Raw genomic sequence first — 24,219 nt, 5'->3', positions numbered from 1 at the left:
AGCTTTGAGACCTTTTGGAAACTTCGTTGCACACCAACCGCATTAATAGTGTGCTGCGATTAATGCACACTACAATATGCAATATACAATATATTGCTCATACATTACTCTAGTATCCTGATTCAGGGGAAAAAAGGGGGTTGCACAGCAACTGTGGATGATCAGCAAGAAAAGCTAAGTTAGGGTTCCTTTTTTTTTTCTTTGAGGTGCAGCAGAAAAAAGAAACACATATTAGCAAACTGACTTTTATTGCAGTCCATAGTCAAGTGGTCCTGTAATACTGAAGGGGTCCTGTAATGAAAATATCATACGCAATGTTAGAACAGAAAGGCCTTAATTTGACCTCGCGAACAGGCTTGCGGTAGAACACGGCAAGCTCTGGGAAAAATGTAATCCCAAGCGGTACTTTCCTTGTAGCCCAAAGCCACCCCAGAAACAGCTGCATGTCATATGGCCGCCTGGAGTGTGGTGCGTGGGCATGGAAATAATAACTCGTGTGTCTTTAATGCATACAGCAAAACCGTTGTCTGCCACGTTTCACATAATATTTACGTCTATCAGTATATGCAGGTGATAGTGGATATCTTATGCGCACAACTAAACCAAAATAAGTTCGTATATAAATGCTGTCACATTTAAAACATTAAACGACACCGACACGTTGGAATCGCATTGTGTAACATGCCCCGGTGCATTACACTAGCGTTATGAACAAAATAAATTATTCACCTGCATGGTTGCTTCAAACAGGGGAATGAAATTAACTAAATTCGAAGGGTCATTTGAAAGCACTCCTCTAGGCCTCTGCATTTCCTAAAGGTTCAATGCTCAGCCGACACACGAGCTGTTTACCACAGCGAAAACTCGCGTCGCAGTCAGTTCAAACAAAGGCGTTTTATTGGAATCCGAAGCTATACGTGAGAATTACTGAGTGTGAAACCACAATGCTTATTACCTTCAAATCTATGTTATAAAAGGGCCGAAACAATAATAGCGTTGCTGAGATATTGCTCATGCAACAGCATAAGCACGAACGAAAGCACGACAGCCACGTGAAAGTCTGCCTGAGGTTAGGCCTTTCACAGTGTTTACGGTTTAAAGACATTACACAATCACCCACTTCACATTGTCAGGTGTTTGCAGTGGACACAAAGCTCTCGTGCCCGAAGCTGTGAACTGGTACCTGTTTTATATGTTATTTGAACAGAGAGGAGCGGAAAACCACTTTTTCCGCCTTCCATGCGGCTGCGGTAACCGAAAGCACAGCTGTGCGGCAGACTACTAGCCAGAGTTGTACGCAAAGCGATTGCTTGCAACCGGTTACTTATAATTACATTTTTGTGTAAGTTAATTGATTATTTTTTCACACTGCAGCTATTAGGATAATTCAGGTATTGTTTTTCTGTAATCGATTACCGGTAATCAATTACTTCTTTGCAGAAAAGGATACCGGGTGAAGCATCCATGACGATGTCATTGCGGCAAATAGTTCGGCCGCGGCTGCGCGTGACTGCCTGAGATGTTGCGCTTTCCGCCGTATTCGTTCCTGGTTTAGCTGGCGCAATCCCTCGATGCTTCTTTCAGTGCATCGTGTCTAGCTAATTCGTTGTAATAAAAAAACTGCTCTTTCCTTGAACTGTTAGAAACAGCGCAAAGATGGCATGAGCGATGAGAAGGAATACTGACAAGACAAGCGCTGACTACCAACTTGAAAGGGACAGATTTTATAGGTACAACCATCGCCCATGCACATCTATCACATGATCAAGCGATAAACTGTATTTCATCGTACAGCTATTGCTACTAACAGCACACGCCGCAGTTATACACTGCAAAACACAAGAAAATTGATATAAAACCGTCTTATGACCTGGAATAAACAACAAATAACCTGTGTTTATAAACGCAGGATCATATACCCTTAGCTGCGCCAAAAGAGAAAATAGAAAAATGCGGCTGTGGTTCAACTCGGCTGAACCTGGTTAGTTGGAGCAAAAGGTCGGTCGTGCTTTGTTAGACACGGTTATGCATGGTGAGACACGGATTAGTGAGACACAGATTAAACGTTTTTGCATATCAGGACGGTCATCATGAACGCCTCAGAACATAACTCGATGATAGGTTTTTAAGACGTCTGTTCATTCACTAGATGCACCCCATCTTCTGGGTCATCGTCGTACCATGCGTGTTGGGGTTTCAGTGAGTGCCGCATGATGGTGCTACCACTGCACGCCATGCACGAAGGAAATTCAGCAGAAACGTACTTCCCTACCTGCTTTATTCATATATCTGTAATTTATGCACGCGTCAGTATATATCTCGAAGATACGTTTCTTAGAAATCTGCGCAGTTCACTGGACGCAGCTTCATTCACTTCCAAGAGTCGAACAAACGTGGCCGGGTATATTTTCCTGTACAGGGGAAAAAACATGGCGGAGTGGAAGCGTCCCTGTCTCACTTGCTGCAGGTCCAGTCTCGATTCCTACTTACGCCATAATGTTCTTCTGTTCTTTTATTAATTGAAGCCGCTTCAAGGTCCTATCTGCGCCTTAACATGACCTTGAAGATTTGTATGCGAGGAGTGGAGCTTTCGCTCTAAAAAGATGAAAGCAAGGAACAAGTGTAGACAGTTAAAACCATTCGTAGCAAAGAAGTGCAAAAATGAAAAAAGAGCGATCCTAGTCAAATAGTAATCAAGGCCTATGAAAATCGCAGAAAACACGAAAGTAATCACCTTTCACAAGTAATCACCTTCCAAAGAAATCACAGCTCTTTATTAAGGAGTGAAACAGAGGATGTTCAGAAACACTTCTCTCCGCTTCAGAAATAAAAATAACTTGCATAATCTCTCGCAGCAGTTTGTCTTTGGCGTCTGCAAAAAACTTAGTTGTATTGAAGAGCGGTTTACAACCACAGCTGTTATAATGGCATGCCAAGAAACCGCCTGATTTATTTTTAATGTTCAAGTTTTGCTCTTAGACCCTATCTTTATAGCATATTCCATTTGTCCTTTGTAAACCTTATTACAGGCGAGGGAGATGTAATAGATAAGTTTGCTCCTGCATTTCGTGCACTTGGTGACGTGCTTCTCAGAGCATGATTCGTGTTTTGGATCACCAAGCATTGCACATACGTTGCCAAGCTTTTACGGGGCAGAAAAAATCGCGTTAAAGTGATATCGATTTGCGATCTTATTATTGTCCGACAGCCCTTGGAAGTACGGAGTAACCTGGCTGTCCGCTTCGTGATTCGCTTTTATGTCTCTGTTGTTTTGTAGAGCAGGCTTTCACAAATGCTGGAAATAATTGCATTTCGATAACCAGCACTACTTAGGCGAGCCAGTTGGTTGTCGAAGCTTTGACTTAGACGACTAAGTGAAAATGATGAAATGTAACGCAATAGTAATCGATTGCTGTCCTGTAAGTATTCAGTTACTTTTCTGGGGCGGTAACTGACAACTGTAATTCTTACATTTCAGACGAGTAATTGTAATTGTAATCGATTACTGAATATCTGTAACGTGTACAAGACTGGTGCTAGTGTGTCACGCTGCAAACTCTGTGTTCAGACACAAAATTCCTGCGTACGCTAAGCATCAGGTAAATATAGGCACTTCTAGTTTACAAAAATTATGCAGCAGAAGCACGTGAAGTATTTTATGGTTGCCTTATCGGCTCACTTGACGGTCGCACACGGAAACCGCCGTGTATTTCGCCGGTACAGCGATCACTGCTGGACCCTTTGCTCACGCGCCAACCAGCCTAGCGCAGGTTGCGCCTGCTTGAAAACACTTTTCGCTACCTTTAAAAAATAGAACAGCCTTAATTTAGCGACACTGAGCTTTGCGTTATTTAGTGCTCATAGTTCTGGTAGTGGTACGTAAAGATTTTCAGAAGATGCTGTCCTGTTCGGAGCCAGATATTTTTAGCACCCTCGGATGCGTCAAAACTCCGAACGCTGTATTCGCCAGTTGATCCGCAGCCGCTCGGGACTGAGAGCCGTGGGTAACTATTGGTAATTATTTATAATGGGGTAGCCAAGTACTACACCAGGGGGGCGAAATTTGGTTCAGGAGAGGGAGTGCGTTCTCGGCTGTGGTGGCCAGGGTCGGGACCATAGTAGGCCTGGTTATTCAATGCAATTGAATCGCAGATTTTTTTTCCTATGTGATGGAAAATTGCGTGGTTTTGGGATTTGAACCGTAGTCCTCTTGTCCACCAGGCGGACGCTCTACCTCTAAGCCATCTCTGCTTTTTTTTCTATATTGTCTAAGCCATCTCTGCTCCTCAGCTTAAACCTGAACCTGGCAACGTTTTACGCTACAACCCACTCAGCCAGGCTAGTCCACTTGTGTTCTACGAAGAGCTTGCGACTGTTAAATCGGATGTCGTAGGAGTTAATGAGGTTAGGAGGACAGAAGATGCGTATACAGTGTTAAAGGACGGGCGCGTACTATGCTATCGTTGTCTAGCGGAGAAACGAAAATTAGCGGCGGGATTCGTGATCAATATGATCCAGCTGGCCACATAAATTAAAATAGGAAGTGAGATCTGCCATATTTAAGCGTGTGAAGAGGTACAAAGTGGAATGGCCCTCATAGCCTGCGTTGATTTGAGGCGTCAGATCGTATAAACTAAACCACTTTAGTATCCATGCACGCCAACAGACACTAATCGTGGACGACATTGAAGGAAGGCTTCAAAAAAGATGTTGAAAAACTGCAATTTTGAACGCGAGCTTTGTATTATGGATGCCGAAGTGTTGGCGTGAACGGTGTACGCAAGTATGGGTGGGCGAGAATGTTACCTGCAAGCACTTGAATTCGGTTATTTTTGACAGTGCTGCGCGGCTCCCAAAGAACAAAAGCGCAGTACGCAGCGGTGGCTCAGTGGTTAGGGCGCTCGACCACTGATCCGGAGTTCCCGGGTTTGAACCCGACCGCGGCGGCTGTTTTTTATGGAGGAAAAACAATAAGGCGCCCGTGTGCTGTGTGATGTCAGTGCACGTTAAAGATCCCCAGGTGGTTGAAATTATTCTGGAGCCCCTTAATACGGCACCGCTTTCTTCCTTTCTTCTTTCACTCTCTTCTTTATCCCTTCCCTTACGGCGCGGTTCAGGTGTCCAACGATATACGAGACAGATACTGCGCCATTTTCCTTTCCAGCAAAACCAAACACAATTAAAAGTACGCAGGCATCCCCTGCTGTGGTTTTCAGTTAGTAAGAGTCGATGTATTGTAGTGACCCTCTGCCATCTTTCGTGGCGACACTGAAGTTAAGAGGCTTACCGTTCGGCAGGTGCTCAAAAGATGGCACTACTAATCCTTACACGAAGCCATATACTTAACCGTCCCTCGCTATTTGTCACGTAATACTTGTTAAAATTATGCACTGCTTCGCAAAAAAAAACGAGATGGCGTAGCGTTCTTCTTTACAACTTACTGCGCACTTGTCAAGCTTCTAGGCTAAACAGCCGTTGTGCTACCAACCACAAGCAGTGTTTTCGCCCAGAGGTACGGCTTGGGTTGACGTCACGTCCTTTTTGCGTACGCCAAAATTGCTAGGTGGGAGCCAAGAACGCACTTAACAAGGGTACTGCGAGTAAGCAATAATATAGGATAGTACAGATGTAGAAGAAGTCAGCTCACTGAGTGCATATTGCGCAGACATTTTTGCTTTTTATTTTAAATGTTGAATTTGATTTAAACTTTATTACTCTTACTATTGTTTATTATATTATAACTTTACTATTCTTTTTATGATATGTCGGTACTAGGTCGTACAAAAGGTATTGATGAGCAAACGTTCTTACCTATGCCTGTAGAATCACAAGAATTCCGTGTAATTCCAGCTTGCAATTTCATGTTAACAGGCAGCGTATCCGTCCATCAGTAATCAAAATTCAAGGGAACACTAAGCTCAAGAAGTACTTTCGTTTGGGCTAGTTGGTGTATAGCTTTTAGATGATGTCAGGACGGCGCGAAAACAACAAGGACCAAAGAAGCACACGAACACAACAGGACAGGCGCCAACTTGCAACTGAGGTTTATTCGCCCTAACCCTTACATTTTATGAAGCACCCGAGCCGTATAGCAGAAGCCTATCACACAAGAATAACAGATTGTAAACAATAATCAGAATTGAGGAAGTAGGTGCTACTTCTTACAGACCGTAAGATACATTCACTGCATTCATCACTACACTCCTGATAAAAGCAAACAGGTCTCAAGATTATCCAAGCGAAAAACCAACAGGAAAGCAATTCATCCTCAAAACAAAAAGCCACGCTTGGCCAAGGCAAACAGATCGCAATATCAAAATTCCTGCCTTAAGACACCGTGTGATATTGAATGAATGACCAACAACACACTCGGAAAAAATTATGGACATGAAAACTTAAAGCCTTCGAGAAATCCTCTCAGCGTCAAAGAACTAAAACAAGTGCCAAACTTAAAAACCTTCGAGAAATCCTCTCACCGTCAAAGAACTAAAAGTATTGGATTCTACACAATTCTGGTTTGGCTGTTAACATACATTCAAGAACAACAAACTATGCAGAGAAAACTTCAACACATTAAAACCTAAAGATACCCTTCGAGAAAAGCCACCTCAGCGTCACTGATTGAAATGGACGGTTTACTAATGCATGCGCTACCCGCTTTCTTAATAAAATATGCCTCTACTACTTCTCGCTCAAACTTGTCTTTGCCGCTCTTCAAAAAAATTGTTTTGTCTATTTCCGGACGACACTCTTGGCAGGTTATGCAGATTCAATGAACGTGCCAGTGAGCACTTGCGGAATGTGCACAACCAACATGGAAGCTTCCTTGCAGACCACTGCAAAACCTGCAAGAGTGTCGTCCGGAACTAGACAAAACAATTTTTTTGAAGAGCAGTAAAGACAAGTTTGAGCGAGAAGTAGTAGAGGCATATTCTATTAAGAAAGCGGGTAGCGCATGCGTTAGTAAACTGTCCATTTCAATCAGTGACGCTATGGTGACTTTTCTCGAAGGGTATCTTTAGGTTATAATGTGTTGAAGTTTTTTCTGCATAGTTTGTTGTTCCTGATTGTGTTTTAACAGCCAAACCAAAATTGTGTAGAATCCAATACTTTTAGTTCTTTGACGGTTAGAGGATTTCTCGAAGGTTTTTAAGTTTTGACACTTGTTTTAGTTATTTGATGCCTAGAAGATTTCTCGAAGGTTTTAAGTTTTCATGTCCATAATTTTTTTCCGAGTTTGTTGTTGGTCATTCATTCATTATCACACGATGTATTAAATCAAGAATTTTGAAATTGCGATCAGCTTGCCTTGGCCAAGCGTGGGTCTTCGTTGCGAGGATGAATTGCTTTCCTGTTGGTTTTGCGCTTGGATAATCTTGGGACCTGTTTGCTTTTATCAGGAGTGTAGTGATGAATGCATGAATGTATCTTACGGTCTGTAAGAATCAGCACCTACTTCCTGAATTCTGATTATTGTTTACAATATCTCTTATTCTTGTGTAATAGGCTTCTGCGATACGGCTCGGGTGCATCATAAAATGTAAGGGTTTGGGCAAATAAACCTCAGTTGCTAGTTGGCGCCTGTCCTGTTGTGTTCGTGTGCCTCTTTGGTCCTTGTTGTTTTCGCGCCGTCCTGACATCACCAAAAAACTAAGCTCCGCTTTAGGTGTACGACGCTATAACGTAATGGGTCATTTTCCGTATATGCAGAAGGTCATTCTCTATTTTAAATTAATAGATCGACCGTACCAGAAGCTCAGAAGAAAGGAAACATAATCCTAATTTATAAGAAAGGAGACGCCAAGGACATAAAAAATTGCAGATTGGTCAGCTTACTCCGGTTGCCTAAAAGGTATTTTCTAAGGTAATCGCTAATAGAGTCAGGCATCTTGTCTTGTGCTGCAGATTAACCCGCGCTTACCCGAGTTGCTGGGGTAAGTTTGGAGGAGCGTCACAATAGATACTTCACAATAGATCATATTCACACTCTCAATCAGGTGATAGAGAAATGCACAGAATATAACCGACCCCTATATATAGCCTTCATTCATTACGAGAAAGCATGTGACTCATTGGAAACCTCAGCAGTCATAAAATCATGGCGCAATCAGGGTGTAGAAGAACCTTATGTCAAAATACTAGAAGATATATATAGGAACTGCACGGCTATAATAGTCCTCAATAAAGTCACCAATAAACTTCCAATAAGGAAGCGCGTCCAGCAACTGTAGGTCCTATTCACCGCCTTTGTACAGGAGGTATTCCGAGGCTTGAAGTGGGAACAGTTGGAGATAAAATTTAATGGAGAATACTTAAATAATCTGCGATTCATTGATGACATTGCCTTGCTGAGCCACTGAGGAAATGAACTGCAAATCTCAATCAATGAAATAGATAGGCGGACAGAGCAGAACGGTGGATCTAAAAATTTTTTTGCAGAAATCCAAAGTAGTGTTCAACAGTGTAGAAGGAGAACAGCAGTTCAAAATTGGCAGCGAGGTGCTGGAAGTTGTAAAGGAATACGTCTACTTAGGGCAGGTAGTGAAAGCTGATACGGATAATGAGGGGGATGTAACTAGAACGATAAGAATGAAATGGAGCCTATATGGCAGGTTCTCTCAGATCATGACTAGCAGTTTACCTGTATCTCTCAAGAGAAATGTGTACAACAGGTGTATCTTACCGGTACTCACCGACGGGGCACAAACGTGGAGGCTAACGAAAAGGGTTCAGCTTAAGTTAAAGTAACGAATCGAGCCATGGCATGAAAAACGATAGGTGTAACGCTAAGAGACCGCAAGCGTGCAGAATGAATGAAAGAACAAACACGTGTTAATAACATCCTATTCGAAATCAAGAGAAAGAAAACGGCTTAGTCAGGGCATGTAATGCGAAGGCAAGATAACCACTGGTCCTTAAGGGTGATGGAGTGGATTCCAAGAGAAGGCAAGCGTAGTAGGGGGCGGCAGAAGGTTATGTGGGCGGATGAGATTGGGAAGTTTGCAGGCATAGGTTGTACGCAGCTCGCAAAAGACAGGGTTAATTGGAGAGACATGGGGAGGCCTTTGCCCTGCATTGGGCGTAGTCAGGCTGATAATTGTGATGATGATGTACCTCGAATAGCTAAGCTATTCCGCATAATTTTTCTTTTGTTTGCCATTCTGTCTGTTTTACTGAATCCAATTTTGTGGCAGGCTGCTAACCTGCCCACCGGGTGGTGAGCGATAAGTCCACCGTGTCAGGCGGCATTCCGTTTAATCGCTAGAGGCTCCCCGGGAACCGCAACCTGGGTCGCAACCCAGCTCAAGTAACCCAAATCCCACCGATGGCAACACCTGCTCTAGCACCTGCCTTTTGCCGCTGCGCCACTGCAAGCCTGCCAACCAGGTGGCTTAATTGCCTAGATGCAGCCGATGGTAACCAGAGGAGAACCTGGGGCGCTAATTAGGTGGGACCACGTCTAAGCCCCCGAGGTAAGCGCAATGAAAAGCGGCGGTTAGGAGGAGAGCGTGATTCGACTGATGCTTGTACTCTAGCTAAACGGAAGAAGTCGGGGTGGTAATGAGGTGGTACCCTGGAACTACCTAGTAGGTCGTAGCTCCAAGCGACAATAAACGTTATGCTAGGGCACAAATCCGCATTTGCCTAATTACCCAAATTAACAAACATTTTAAAACAGTATTTAAAAAAGTCAGAAAAATACATTTTGTAAAAAACTAGAAACCTGTGAATGTTTGCTACAAACACTTCTGCTTAACTAAAACAAGGTCAAAATCGTGAATACAGTGAATCGAACCGTAATGCGCTATTTGCAGTAGTTCCTGAGAAAGCGGCCTATAAACATGTTTCGAAATGCATGGGTAATAAAGCAATAACCCGTTTGGTTTAATGCTTCATTAAACGGAGCAATCTTGACTGGAATAAAAATTGAAACTCACGAGCTGCCTGCTCGCTTATGCTTTTCAAACTTGACTTCAGAAGCACAGTAGGATGGACAGCGCACTCAGTCACTTCATTTTAAGATATGTTGCATATGAGGTCCGAAAAGCTAATGCACTTCTTTGCTCTCTCCGAACCAGGATGGGGACGTGAGCTCCGGTCAACCAATTTTTCGTCTGGCATATTAAAGTCAGGAGGCACAAAGTATTAAGCGTTTCGTATAATTCTCCGTCTTTGTGGCAGGTGGCGGTCGTGATTAGGTCGGGCCGGCACAGTTTGCAAGGCCAGCTCTGCCCATATTTTATTCTCCCCTTCTTTTCTGTAACCATGATTTAGTCCCTATTTGGGATCCATTACCGAAGTAGGAAAACTCCGTTATTCTTACAAACGTATGGGACCGATCTGTGTTTTGCTATATTTAGGGACAAAGCTTTGCTAGTGTTTGAATTTTTTCTTATGCTAACGAATAAATAAAATGTGTGCAAATGTTATGTCAAGACACCGCTCACTTTTTGTACGTGACTTCTATGTCTTGCTCTTCATGGACACGTGATGCGCTGGCGTACATAAGCAACGGTGGCGACAATCTCCTATTGCATTTGAGATCTGACTGACAAGCCACAAATACGCAATCGCTGCAACAAAACGTCGCATTTACTTGTCAGCACTTAAAAATACAAGGTCAGTTGGTTCTTCATCTTGTATATAATTAAGCCGATTCCACCTCTCATAAACAACGCTAAACATGAAATGTTCGACTTATGACATATATCGCGAAAAATCCTTCCCTGAGATAATCATTTTATTCAACGCAAAGAGTATGTCTTTTTCTTCTGTAAGGGCTTGTAACAGGGGACTTATTTCATGGTGCACAAAACAATAAGCACGCTAATATTGCATTCACTTGTTATGCAAATTCCAAACTAGCGCGTTGTGCCAAGTCCCGCAGGAAGGTCAGGAAACCCTTTCAGGTTGCACAGGTTGATCATCATAAGAGCGCTGGCAACACCATTCCAGTGTTACCGCAGTTGCTGCCAAGATGGCCGGCGTTGGCCCTGTTATCTCTTCCCGCTCCCTGGACCCCGCTAACGGAAAGCAACGGCGACGTGCACTTCATCGTCGGGATGCACATATCCTTTGAACCTTGGAAGGGCTCCTTGCGTTCATGTAAGGGTAGATGAAATTCTCGGTGTAATGCGACACCTTAGTGGCGATGAGAGGCAAGTGCTCGAAGCCGTCGCGGCGTGGACCGTCGGACACAACTCCATAGACCACCCAGTAAAACGGTGCGCAGTAGCCCACTATTGGGCTTCCAGTATCTCCCTGGAATGAAGTACATTGAAAACCTTAAAAGTCCGCCAAATGCTAAGACTGTCTTTGTTTAGTTTTATATAATTTCTGCACATAATTCAATTCTTTTCAGAGACATTATCAGCTCAGGTTACCTTTCTGTAAACACGTTTCACATATATTGTAGCTTTTTCAAGTCTTCGGGAAGCCTCAGTTCCTAGGACAAAGAGCCTAGTTCACTGAACTTAGTGAAAAGGATTGCTGATAAAAGACCTCCGGCATACAGAGTCGCTCAACTTATATAATTTAATTCGACTATAATTCGGCTAGGAATATATTACAAATGATCACGCTACAAATTTCTCGAGCATAAAGGCGAGGCGACCAATACAGGTGCGAAAGAGTGCACAGTACTCTGTTATTTGCACCCATACAAACGGCTCTCTACAATTTACCGATATCAATACCTAGCTATCTATTTTCCCCACAAAAAACCTTTTTATCAATATAAATTGGCATACTTTATTTAAACAGAGTTCCTTACAACGTGCGCTTCGCTTTTTTTCAAATGCGAGCGTAGCGCGCGTAATCTTAAGGACTGCTACGGAGGAGCGAGTACTGCAAGCACTTACGAAGAGAGAAGGCGCCTCCCTCACTTTGGCGCAGAGTATCGATGGATCGGCAGTCTTGTTGAAGTAATCCAAGCAACGGCTGTTTGCAATTGACTTGGTCGTCATTTGCTTTAATGTTTTAGCCCGGGAACAATTTGAACCTGCGTGGAAGTTTTATTACCTAAATTTGCTTTGTATTCATTCCTTTCATCAACAAAACCATTTGAAAATGTGCTGCAAGCAGGTCACCTTTATACCGCCATCTGCTGAAGACACTACACGATTTCTCGTATCATGCCGCACAATGAAGAGTTGCAGGCTTATTATTCTGGCTAATAATTTCACTGCTTGTCGCGAGGGGGTTTTTATTTATGGGACATCAATCAATGCGAGACACTAACACAAGAATAAAGATTAAACAGTAACTGCTCCGTTCTCGGGTCTCGCGTTGGTCAATGTTGCTTTGAAGTACCAAATCGGCCATTACCTCGTTTTGTTAAACTGATCTTTTTGTGCAAGTTTGCAGTGTCCCCAATATGAGTTGTGCTTTCAAACATTGTTAATATTCTCACAGCAGTGGCGGTGAGAGACATATATATATATAACTGGCATATTTTGGTATGCTGCAGCCCACTCTGGCAACGGCGACCGCAAAACACGTGCGTTAGGCCGGAATTTATATCTTAAGTTGGCAATGTCAGGTCTCAGTGGATGACAGCGCTAAGCTCTGTTAGCTCGTTACAGATAAGATGATATATGCATGGGAGGAATATACTGCATTTGATGACTATACCGTAGCGTTGTAGAGATAGTTATTCACGTTGGTATCAACTCAAGGGAGCCGATACCTATCTCTATTTCAGTGCATTGCATTTTTATTACTTATTCTTGATAGATCATCTTTGGATACGTTTCGGAAAAATAAATAGCTAAACGGACAATGCTGATATATTTGGGGGCGCTACTGTAGGCAACGCTACTCCCGGCAAAAAGCGATTGATGGAAATTGGGATAGCTATCACGTATTATTTTGATGATAACATTTGCAAAGCTGTCTTGTTACTCTCAACTGTAGTTTTAATAACTCCTGTGCATATCGGTTAATGGAACGGTCATTATTGCCATGGCATGTCGCATAGGTGACGCGGCAGTCGCCGCTTTCAGAGTTGAATAGAGCACTCTACAGACTTTATTTCGCGTCTCTAATGTCAAGGTTTACACGTGCCGTCTGGCAAGATAAAAGCAGGGTACAATAGGTAAAAAAATGCGATTTTTAGAATTTTCTGCTGTTTTTCTTTTTCTTAGAGCCACACCATAATATTTGTTTATCTTTAAAAACAGATTGCGATTGTCATAATAAATGCCTCTAAAAGTCTGGAAATGGTTTCCCGTTGCGCGTTCTTCCCGGAGCTTGCTGCTGGTGAAGAAAGCCTAAATTACGTGAAGCTTTCAGTGAGCCTGTTTGATGTCATAATACAGATATATTACGCGTAGAAGAGGTACAAGAATATGGCTTCACAAACGCTTATTGCCTTGGGCCCACGTTTTGCCTTCTCATCTACCCAGTGTGGAACATCCATGAAGTAGAACACGCAAGCGAAACCGCTAGAAATGCTGTTAAAACGGAGGTAATTTTTTTTATCAAACGGGACGGCTCCACGCTGAGAGCAAACCTTGCCTTGCTAATGTGGAGTGTTAGCCTGTAAGTTGGCATTTTTATTATACAAACACACAGGATGGTTTTGAAAATCTTTTTCTTTATGCTATTATCCTTACTCACATTCAGATTTGCTTCCCCATCCAGTTGCAAATAGCTGTGCTCGGTCAGGAAGTTCTTCGTTGGCCACAGGCAAGCATACGGGCTGAACAGTGCGGCTGATCGTGGCGGCTTCCTTCAACTTGATCACAGCGATATCGTACTAAAATGCAGAAGCAGAATCAGAAAAAAAATTGTCTTACATTAGTTCTGCACAGCCAAGGACTTAATGCCCGTTGCTTGGCTTATTACATCTGTACAATTCAGTTCGCTCAACTTCGAAAAAAAAAAGAACGACGGATCGGCGCTCGAAATGAGCAGCTGCATCTCAAACCGCATTTGTATGCTTATAGGAAGTCAGTGACGAAAGAAGAACGACTTTTTGTGTCGCTTCAGACAGCCTCTTTGTGATCGTTAGGAAGAGAGAGAGAAAGACGGAAAGGCAGGGAGGTTAACTAGGCAGCGCCCGGTATGCTACCATACACGTGGGAAGGGGAAGGGAGGGAGAGATAGAAAAGGAAGAGAACAAAGGGATATGATCACTGCTTCGTATTTCAAGAAGCCCCTCCTGACAGTTAGACATTTTAAACACGTGGCGGTCTACAATCATGTCCTTAGTTGCTTCAAAAACAGGTGCACCTATATCACTTTCAACAGACGAAGGACGTTCTGGCGGGCTAGTTGGTTCATAATGAATCGAACGAGTACAAAATGCGCGAACAAGACGGGACGTAAGACGCATTGTCTGTGCTTTGTCTGTCCTCTTTTGTGTGCCTTACGTCCCGTCTTGTTCGCGCAGTTTGTGCTCGTTGGTTTCAACATATAATGTGAACAGATAGATAACTTAATTTGGAGCCCACAAATTGCCAAAAAGCACTCAGCTGGTGCATTAGTACTGTATGCACACCGAGGGAATCCTTCACGCGGGCCATACCGGTGCCAGAAATCTCTGCACCGCGATCATTGTAACTGGGGGATCGAGCACAAGTGGTCTGCACTCACCCTAGCACACCCCAATCCGTGGGAAGAATGAGTCTTCAATATTTTTTTTCTGTACCCTCCTTTCCAAATCATTGATTATTTTTCGATATATAAGGCTTACATCACCATCCCCAAGGAAACAGTTAACAAGCCTTTCCTGTCGGAGTTATGTCCACCGCCTCATACAGTATCAAGGCTGTATTCGAAAACCAGTTTTAAAACAGTTGAGACGTACTGCGAAGACATGACGAAAAGACGACATATCTGTAATATTTATCCACCGCACTGTGTGTGGGCCTAAAAATCAGTTTACATCGCAGAAGCATTTGCTTCAATAAATCCCGTCGTTTTCCTGAAGGTAAAGAAGGGCATATACCGGACGTTAGGTTGTCAGGCCGATGAGAGGTATCGGCTGAAATTCCCAAGTGTGATGCAGAAAGAGCCTCGTAATGCACCTCCTAGTAACCTCATATTGTGAAGTTGAGAGCACCGTTTCGTCCAGAGTATCTGTGAGCTCCTCCCACCCGGCGCTCTCATATAAGCTAGCCAGACCTCTTCTAGCATGCGATGAAATACCAATCAGCCCCAGGCCGAGCTCTTTTCACTACTAATGGAGGAGTGTACGTATATGCAAGATAGGTACATATTTTAGCTATAGCTCCTTATGTTCGGGTAGAGCTCTGAAAAAAATAAAAACGCAGCAATAACTGCCTCAGATCAGAAAGAACAAAGCAACATTGTCCGACTGTGGAAAGCTGAGACACCAACAGTGTAGCAGGGAGGGCAAGCAGTTGGAATGTAGTAAGGCTGCTACGAGATAAGGAAAAGCTAACGGAGATTCCCGTATCGCGCATCCAGCACATTCTAAAATTTACACGGCTGCTGGACATGAACTGTGCCACTTCAAGCCAGGCTATGCTGCACTTCCGCATTGTAATGAAGAAAAATCTGCTTCGGGGAGCGCGAAAAATCTTTGACGGCTTGAATTTCAACTGCAGCTTACCGATGTTACTCGGCGATCGGAACGGCCACCAGTGGCGGAAGAAATAAAGTAATAATGCAACTCTAGCGATCGCCCGCAGTGTCTGCGAGCCGTGGAACTTGTTGGTTAATGTTGGAACAAGATAATTTCAATGAGTATACTTCCAGGTTGATTAATTGAATTGCGTTAGAAATCACTGTAACTCAAAAAGAACTACATAGACAACTGCAAAACAGGGCACTTTTTGAACCCTAACGGCTGCTATAGAATCAACAATAGCAGGCTGTGAGCACAGAAACCTTACAAATAGCTTAAAATCAAATTATTTTGGTGTCCAATATATAATGGCGTAGAAGATATGTCATATAACTAATCCTAATCCGAAGCTACTAATCCGAAGAGTAAATACGCTGATGCAATTATTATGCTCACGGCCAATACACATAGCAGATTTTTATCAACGTGCAGAAGTAGAGATATGTCCGAGTAGCGCAAATAGTACAATTCTAAAACATGAGAAGCCACATTTGAAATCATAAATTCATAAGGAGGAGTGAACCGAATAAAGCTCTGCTGTGCCCATTGCAACTCCCCATTCGTGAGTCCTCTCCTGTGTTGTAGGCGTAAGTATACTTCCGACACGCACCATTTCCTGTCCGCTGCGGAAGCGCTTGTGCACGCATATCTCCGACGCCTCGATGACCTGCTCGCCGGGCAGCCTCAGGTTGGTGAAATGCGAGCCGAGATGGACGCGCACCTCACTGGACAGCTTGGCGCTGTAAGGCAAGAGCCACATCGGTGCATTTATTGGTGCAGGTACATGACTCTTCGGAAAAACACCAAAACAAAGTCTCCATTTCCCTGCCTTCCTTTATAGTGTACAAAAATATTTCATAATCAGTGATCGAATCTGTGAAAATGATTTCGCGTTCTTGCTGGTCTTTCGTGATGAACAATGAGGTCGCTAACACAGATGAGCAACGCAGACAGACATCCCGACAATTTCACTGTATATTCCTCTTCTATGTCCGGGTCTGTTTAAGCTTTATACGTCCATCAATGATAGACGCTTTAATGATTTAAGTGCTGATGGTTATGAACATCTGTGAGCAAACGCACTTGGACGTAGAAGAGAATAGAACACTACACGAGTGCTAACTTCTAATGAAGGCTTTATTTGGGCCACGCATATGTTTTCAAACATAAACTATCTAATTGCAAATCAGGCATTTAAATGTTATAGTTAAAAACTTAATTAACCGACATAAGTCGACCGGCTAAGAAGCTAACTTTATTCACATCTTTTCTGACATCCGCCGACGCTGGCATCATTCTGTCGCAGAAGCAGTCTTCATACCTAAAAAGCCTTTTTTTAAAATTACTTTACATATTCCCTGCAATATCTGCATACTGACTATACGCGGTGAATTTCTTTATCTATGATAAAACGGTGCATGCTGAACGAAATCCGCGAATATCAGGGATATCCTAGCTTAGGAGAATGGCGCTGGCGGCTGTATTTCTCGATGCCCTAACAAAAACGCTGTGGGATGAGCGCGAGACAGGCTCAGTTTCTCGTGTCAGGAATATAGCACAGTATCTTAGAGAACATGTCGACAATAGCGGATGTAGCTATTCCAGGTACTTTTGGGACCTCAACAAGCTACAGCACGTTTTAAATGCAAGCAAGCGGCGATTCATGGGTGTTCACTTAACTCAGTGATTCTGCTGCATTAGAAAGCTACACAGATTTCGCATGCTCGTCGAAGTTAATCGTGTCTTCCCAGAAGCAGCTATCACGCTAAATTTTTCCTCACCTCTACAAGGAGTAAGAAACAACGCCTCCGACCTCCGTATCGCCGCACGGATACAAAAAGGCGGGATGTTATAGCGCAGCGCTACCCTGTAGCATTAAAAAAATTGTGTAGTTGATATTCGTCCCGTCACGTTCCCGCGACCAAGAGCTGTCCAGAAAAACAATTGTAAAGAGATTAGCTCCATTACCATAGCAATGTCGCAATTACTGCCGCGGCGTCATATAGTAGTATTCTGCAATTCGTTTTCTCGCTCTAGATATCTTTCCTATCAGACTAGTTCCACTTACACAAGAGGGCTGCTCGTGGTGTCCAAGTAAAAAGTAAAAGAAAACAACATTTCTAACTACGCTGATGGACACCGAAATAAACAAGAAACGGAATGCATTACGTGACATTACATTCAACGCAAAGACGCTTAGTTTGCTTCTTGCCTATACCGTTCAGTGCCAAAGCCACTCACTCTATGCAGTGTGCTGCCGTAAGTATATGCCTGTCGCTGATGAGTACTCCGTCGCAGAAGTGGCTCTCCGACGGAGCGTTCAGGTGGAGAGCTGCCATCCAGGGCCAAACGCCATGGTCTGCGTCTTCAGGCACGGCATTCGTCCTAACCCTTGTAGGATCAACAACGATCTCAGGTGTGCCGCACTGACTACCTGCGTTAAACAATGGAGAAAACAAATCGAGATTTGAATCAAGCGTTACAATATACAGGGCGTCGAACAAAGCCTATCAGGAATGTATAAAATTGATGTTTATGATGTATAAAGAAGGCTTTAGCAGATTAGTAAAGCCAGTGCTTGCTGGCTTCCGAGAACAGACCAATGTGCTACCCTGTAAGCTAGTTAACTCTGCTCTAATATTTAGCGTTCTAAGTAATAAACATTTCATGATCAGTAAGCTCGCGCGCTGCATGCCGCGTTGAGGCATCCTAGAATTTGTAACCTTTACGTGAATCCCATGAAATCAGGTTCACGTTTTCGTTTTTGCGCTGTTGTTGTTGTTGTTGTTGTGGTCCTCTACTGTATTAGCACATACCTGCAGTGCGGCATTGGCCAGACTGCCTTGCACTTTCAAACAGTTTTCAAACGTTGACACATTTAAGGTAGTCGAGGTTGAAATTTTTATTACAATTTCGAGAATTATAAAAAAGGAGTCACCCTGACACAATGGTCGAATTATGCAGATAATAGCACACTTGTTTTAGAACGTATCCTTTCGCGCTTGCTCTAAATGAGAGAAGAACTGGAAATGAAAGACGAAGCCCTAATCGTGCGATGGAAATCTGCAGATGCACTTTTTTGCGGAGAAGCAAACCGCCGACAGGAAAGGGGAAAGTGATAAACTGTTTCGATTTCGCCCCACGCTTTATTGGCACCACGTTCATGTGGTCTTCATCGTTGTCTTCGTCACCAGTGAATGCTAGGACATAATAACAATAGCGACCCTTTTCTAAGAAAATATCCTTAAGGTTGCCGGTTCAATAGTCACGTCGTCTGCGTCAAATTAACAAAAGTTATTTTGCGGAACTTGTAGCCTGAGACAAATAATACTGGCCCTCTCGGTGCGCGTTAGGGGAAGCTTGAAGCTCTTCAGTGCACGCATGCACACTCACTATCCAACTTAGTATCCACTTTGCAATGTGCCCTCATGCATCTAATACAAGTTGGGAGGCTGACACAGCGTCATCTGACCTGGAAGTAAGACTAAATCTACCGTTATTGAGTGAAGTTTCCTTGTGGGTGTGGTACAATGCTATGAATGACCTGGCAGTTTCGGTTTGTGGTGAATGGGGGGCTAGAATTCTTCGTGCCACCGAAAAAGAGCAGTGCTGCATCTTCTGAATTCTAAAGGTGCTTTTGTTTTCACCAAGGCTAGTTCCGAAGTACCAACAACAAGGTGTATAACTAATCACAAAGGGAACAAGGGAGGGAAAACCTCAGGGTGCTTGCCCAGACGACGGCAATTCCTACGTGACAGGGAAATAAGTAAAATGTGGCTCCACTTAAAGCGAAAGCTGCAGTCACAGACGCGCGCAGTCTGGCACAGCGGGCAATGACACTGCTGATTCTCAATCTTTCATGAAAGTATCCTGTAAATTATAATGGCGTGTGGGACATAGCCTTCAATCTTTGGAGCTTGTCGCATTGGTAGGATAGAGATATAACAAACAATAAAATTGAGAAGGATATATCCATTGTAGTGGTAGGATATGAAGAAAGGATCAAACGCTGAAAATTATATAAAAAGAAATAGGGAGATTGAGAGAGGGTAGAGAGGGCTATGCTGATAGACTAGAATGGACGCTAACATTTTCAAAAAGCGGTAACACCAGGCGCGCTGCGCCACAGCCGCTCAGCCTCTACACAGGCGGCGTGTTTCGCAGCAGCAGCCGTAGACAGAGTGCGCTAAATTCCTGTGCTCTCGCCATACATTCCTCTTTCCACGTTAACTACTTTTCGTGTGGTTCCTGAGAAAGCCGGCCTTATGTTGGGCTCTCTGCCGCACCCCATTTTCTCGAAGGTAATCCTCCTCCTCCTGCTTCCATGGTAACCATCCTCTGATTGCGCCTTCCGACGCTCTTACTGTACTCTGATCCTTCCACAGTAACCCTTCCTCCTCCTCTCCTGTGGTTACCACCCTCCGGGTGCGCCGACTACTACTACTGCCATTACTACTACTACAACGCTAAACCCAAGTATCGCTATATAAAGCTGTCGCTACAAATTATGCCACACAAGAACAACCACGTACCGAAGTTCGCGGGTAGTACACGCGGCCTGTGGTTTCGGACTCTCAGTCGAAGCTTAAATGTGGTCAGTCGTGCGCCAAACCGGGAATGTGTCGATCCTAGCTCAGTTTCAAATAACTTCCCGTGAAAATAAGTTTGCAAATACAGTGTTCTGTCAGCCTTTTTCATCCCAGATTGTTCGCGCTGGTCGTCGTACGGTGCAGAGCGCGTATAATTTTGTAGCGCATAGTCTGAGAACAACGAAGCAAGCTATGGAAAACAAACTGTTAGGCGTAACATTAAGGGGGAGGGCTACAACACACTGCGTAAGGGAAAAGAGTCTAGTGACTGAAAAAATTCAGGGCGGCGCATGTTGACCTAAAGTGCGGTGTGGCGAAAGCCTTTAGCGTAGTGCTGCTGCTTGTGTCACCGTTGTATAGTTAAGATGTTGATTAAGTACACAATTAATTGTTTGTGAATCTTAAACACTAAGACACTCTCCCGCCTCGTCTTGCTACACAACGGGCCAGGAGAATACATATGCGTTTGCAGGAAGTCGAGTAGTGGTTAGCACGCTCGGCTGCGGAACGGTTGAATGGTGGTTCGAATCCCGCGGTGCACAAGGATTTTTCTTCTTATCGAGTAGATTTCATTTGATTTACAGCTGTAGAGTGACAGATTTCGCAGACGGACGGATGGACGGACAACGATGAGCCATTAAAGGCTTTCGCGTTAAAATATTTCAAATCAAAGTGAAGAAATGGGCAAGGACAGTGCTTCTAGAACTAACGCATGATAATGAATGATTTTTTACTGGTACAAAGTCGATTCTAAAAGAAGCAAGCACAGCAGGCGGAATGAGTGAGCCAGGCCGGCTGTTTTTAATATGGAGTCTGCGGGGATAAGTTGGCCACAACTGGTAGAGGATAGTTTTATTCAGAGAGGCATCGATTCACGTTCGTCATGCAGTGGGCGTAGTAAGGCTGATGTTTAAGATCCATCATTTTTACAATGGGCTCACAGCGCCTGTGAAATTTCGTTTAAAAACGTATCTCATTGCGCAAACAAAGGAGGCATACACAGGGTTTCGAAGTAGGTAAATTTGGTCGCAAAATGCTTCTTTGGATACTACGTAGAAAAAACATTTTCATTTTTCAATGAAAGTTTATAAGTGAACGTGTTTGCTTTGCTCTAGAACATGAAGACAGACACGAATGGCCAAACAATCAACGTTTACTATGAAATATTAGAATTATTGAATCCCATTAACTCTTGAGTGGGCTACATGGTTCAAACAGTGTGTAATCACGCCAACACAGGTCTGTGATAATTACAGAAATTAACCGCAATTTGAAACACGTCATCAATGGCAATATGTGTGATAGCCCAGCGTAATGCTCCGAAGAAGAGTTCATGATGCAAAATCGCTTTCAAAGAGACGTAAAAGCTCAGCCAAGACATATGGTACTTTATTATTTACAAGGAATATGCTTTGCCAGAAATTTACCTCTTTTACGAATTGTTTCAGCTTAACATTCAGCTCACATCGTTGCTTTACAACATTATTTTTAGCGTCTTTGATGTCATCTTAGTTTATTATTCAAATCGCATAGAATAAAAGTAAAAAATAAAAACATCGCTAATTTTGCATTTTAACACTGAGCATTTTTTTTGTTTTGCTTCACATCTGCTACCTTTAATACCACGTAAAACACGTATATTACCAGCGGTGGAACTTCCTCTTTTTCTCGATGAATGCTCGGTAGTTCATTACGCTTACCGATATTTTCATCGAAACGACCACCTTCCAAAGTTGAGATCTTTATATATAGCTACATTATAAAATCCGCATCTTGGTTTATAGCGACCACTAGCAAAAGAACAGACTTAGCACATTCCAGTGTAAAATCTACGTCCACAGACTTCGGTACGGGCAGCATTCGTAGAGAATGTTTCTAATTCCGATTGTGCAACAACGCGTTACTTAATCTCTTGGATGTTAATGGTGTAATGCTATGAAAATGTGAGCCGTTTCATAGATATTTTTGTTATTACAGGTGACCTTTCAGGCCAGTAAAGATGTTGGATATTTAAGTCTTCAATAAGGACAGCTACACGTGCACGAGCACAATTTCAGTTATGTTTTATTTTTATGATTGCCTGAAAAAAATCAGTACTACTGCAGCTCCCATACTCGGAAACTGTCTGGCTACAAATGAAAAACGGGATACAGTAGAGCAAAAGTGCATCGATATGTTCACATATTCGTTTCACGTATCAAGATTGCTCAGTCCTTGATTTTATCAGCGGTTTGGAAAACCACATGAACGAACTGTAGCAACTAAACCAGAAGCACGGAGCCTAAGTACGTCCTATCTAGCCATCAGGAAGATGAAATGCCTAAACGAGTACTTTTGCGTAGAAGAAAGCAAAATCAATATCAAAATGGAAACAAATATTTTTTTGAAAATTTGAGTTCATCTGACCGAACATAGAAACAAGTGTTAATGCTTTAGCAGAGCTTTGAACAATGTTAACAATGAAATGACGAATAAAGGAAAAATCTATGAGTCAAAAGTTGTTCCTCTGCGCTAACTAAATGTAAGTCTACTGAGTGCAGTGTGGAGTACCCTTAACTTTCCGATCGACAGGACGCAAATGCCCAATTTTCTCACTTATATTATCTAGTAGTTCGTCAGTTCGGGCCGAACAGAAGGACTTGAAAATATCGCACCTCTTCTATTTGAAGCATTCCTTCTCTCGGTCAGAATAACGCTTTATAAGCCATGCCTATACAAGAAACATCCGTGGGTGCATGCCCATGAGAGTTCATCGTTCAATGCTCTCCTGGCTTTGAAAATAAGAGCAAGAACGCTCACCCGTTTCTTGAGACCGGACGACTCTGTCGCTGGTGAAGGCTATCACAACGAGCGTTATCAATGGCAGTAACGAATTTGGAAGCATTGCGTTCCCACTAACGTCAAAGGCCTAGGAAACAGCAGGCTCTTCGAGAGCGGAAAAAAGAGAAACAAATGCTCGATGGTTTCGGCCAACACCGACGGGTGGCGCTCCTCTTCCGTTGTCTCGCCTGATTACCGCTGTATCGGCGAGCGACAACCGCGTTCCGGGAAGAAAACTGGATCCGGCGTGGCGGGTCCTTGGGGTCGCCGCTCTGTAACCCCACACTTCTGCAGCAGAGCGGTGGCACGATGGTCGCTATCGCCATCCCTCCCTACCGCTTTCCTTCCCCGCCTGTCTGCACACGCTTCCAGACTTGCTGTCGCCTGTCTTCTCAGCACCCTGTCACGCAGTTTGCCGGTTGCGAAAGAGAAGAAAAAAACACGCGGCAGAGGGCGAGGCTGGACTCGTCGAGATGGTACGTCCCGGGTCCTTCTTTTAGAGTGGATTTCGGTCAACTAGCCCCTTGTTCCACGTACTTGATCGGGATTAGACGAGTCGACGAGAAGACAGTGAAGACACGGTAAATCTCGGCTCTGCTTTCCATCGAGGTGCACGACCGATCTGATGAGAGTTCAGAAATCACTGCGACTTCCTCTCTATTAGACAGAAGGACGTCGGCTTATAAGGCGCAGTAGACTCCTTGGGTATTATTTTCTCGTGCATTGCGCCGTCTATTTTGAACGGTGTTGATTTCAGCATGCAGGGCAATTTATTATTAGTTAGTGGAAAGTTAGCCACTGTTCTCTCCTTCCTTTGTGTCGGGTTTGTTTTTAACGTTTTATACTACTGCCACTACCAACTGGACCGCCTTTCCGTTCCTCTAAGCGTTATTATATCCCGGGAGTGACGTTCCTGACAAAGCCGGTATTATTTCATTATGGGTGCAGTTTCGTAAGATTAAAAAAGTCGTAAGAAAGGTGCCCATAGTTTGAATACTGATAGCCAATACGATTCAAGACCATTTGAGATTCGGTAGAAGTTTGTTGCTTGGAGAGTTGTACTTTGTAACCACAGTGCACACGGCACTCACGGCAACAAAACGAGACCAATAAAGACACGACGCCACTGCGTAGGGTAGCAACTTGTATTCTTTAGCCTATAAAACTGGTTCAAATGTTTGCACTAAGTACAAATCACACTAGCGCAAAACACTA

The 24,219-nt window shown here is 43.5% G+C and overlaps 1 protein-coding gene across 1 annotated transcript; it reads right to left on the bottom strand.

Annotated features, from left to right (window-relative positions):
* Positions 1-10,723: 10,723 nt before the first annotated feature.
* On the bottom strand, positions 10,724-23,145 carry LOC144121821 (chymotrypsinogen B-like). The gene is made up of 6 exons (XM_077655233.1): positions 22,984-23,145; positions 17,837-18,029; positions 16,206-16,335; positions 13,621-13,759; positions 11,862-12,001; positions 10,724-11,262 (listed from the first exon to the last, which is right to left on the bottom strand). Exons 1-6 carry the CDS (start codon positions 23,066-23,068, stop codon positions 11,053-11,055), a joined length of 897 nt encoding a protein of 298 aa, XP_077511359.1. The 5' UTR covers positions 23,069-23,145; the 3' UTR covers positions 10,724-11,052.
* Between the last annotated feature and the right edge of the window lie 1,074 nt (positions 23,146-24,219).

This window comes from Amblyomma americanum, chromosome 2, assembly GCF_052857255.1.
Source record: "Amblyomma americanum isolate KBUSLIRL-KWMA chromosome 2, ASM5285725v1, whole genome shotgun sequence".
Lineage (NCBI taxonomy): Eukaryota > Metazoa > Arthropoda > Arachnida > Ixodida > Ixodidae > Amblyomma > Amblyomma americanum.
This window is presented reverse-complemented; position numbering and strand designations above follow the sequence as displayed.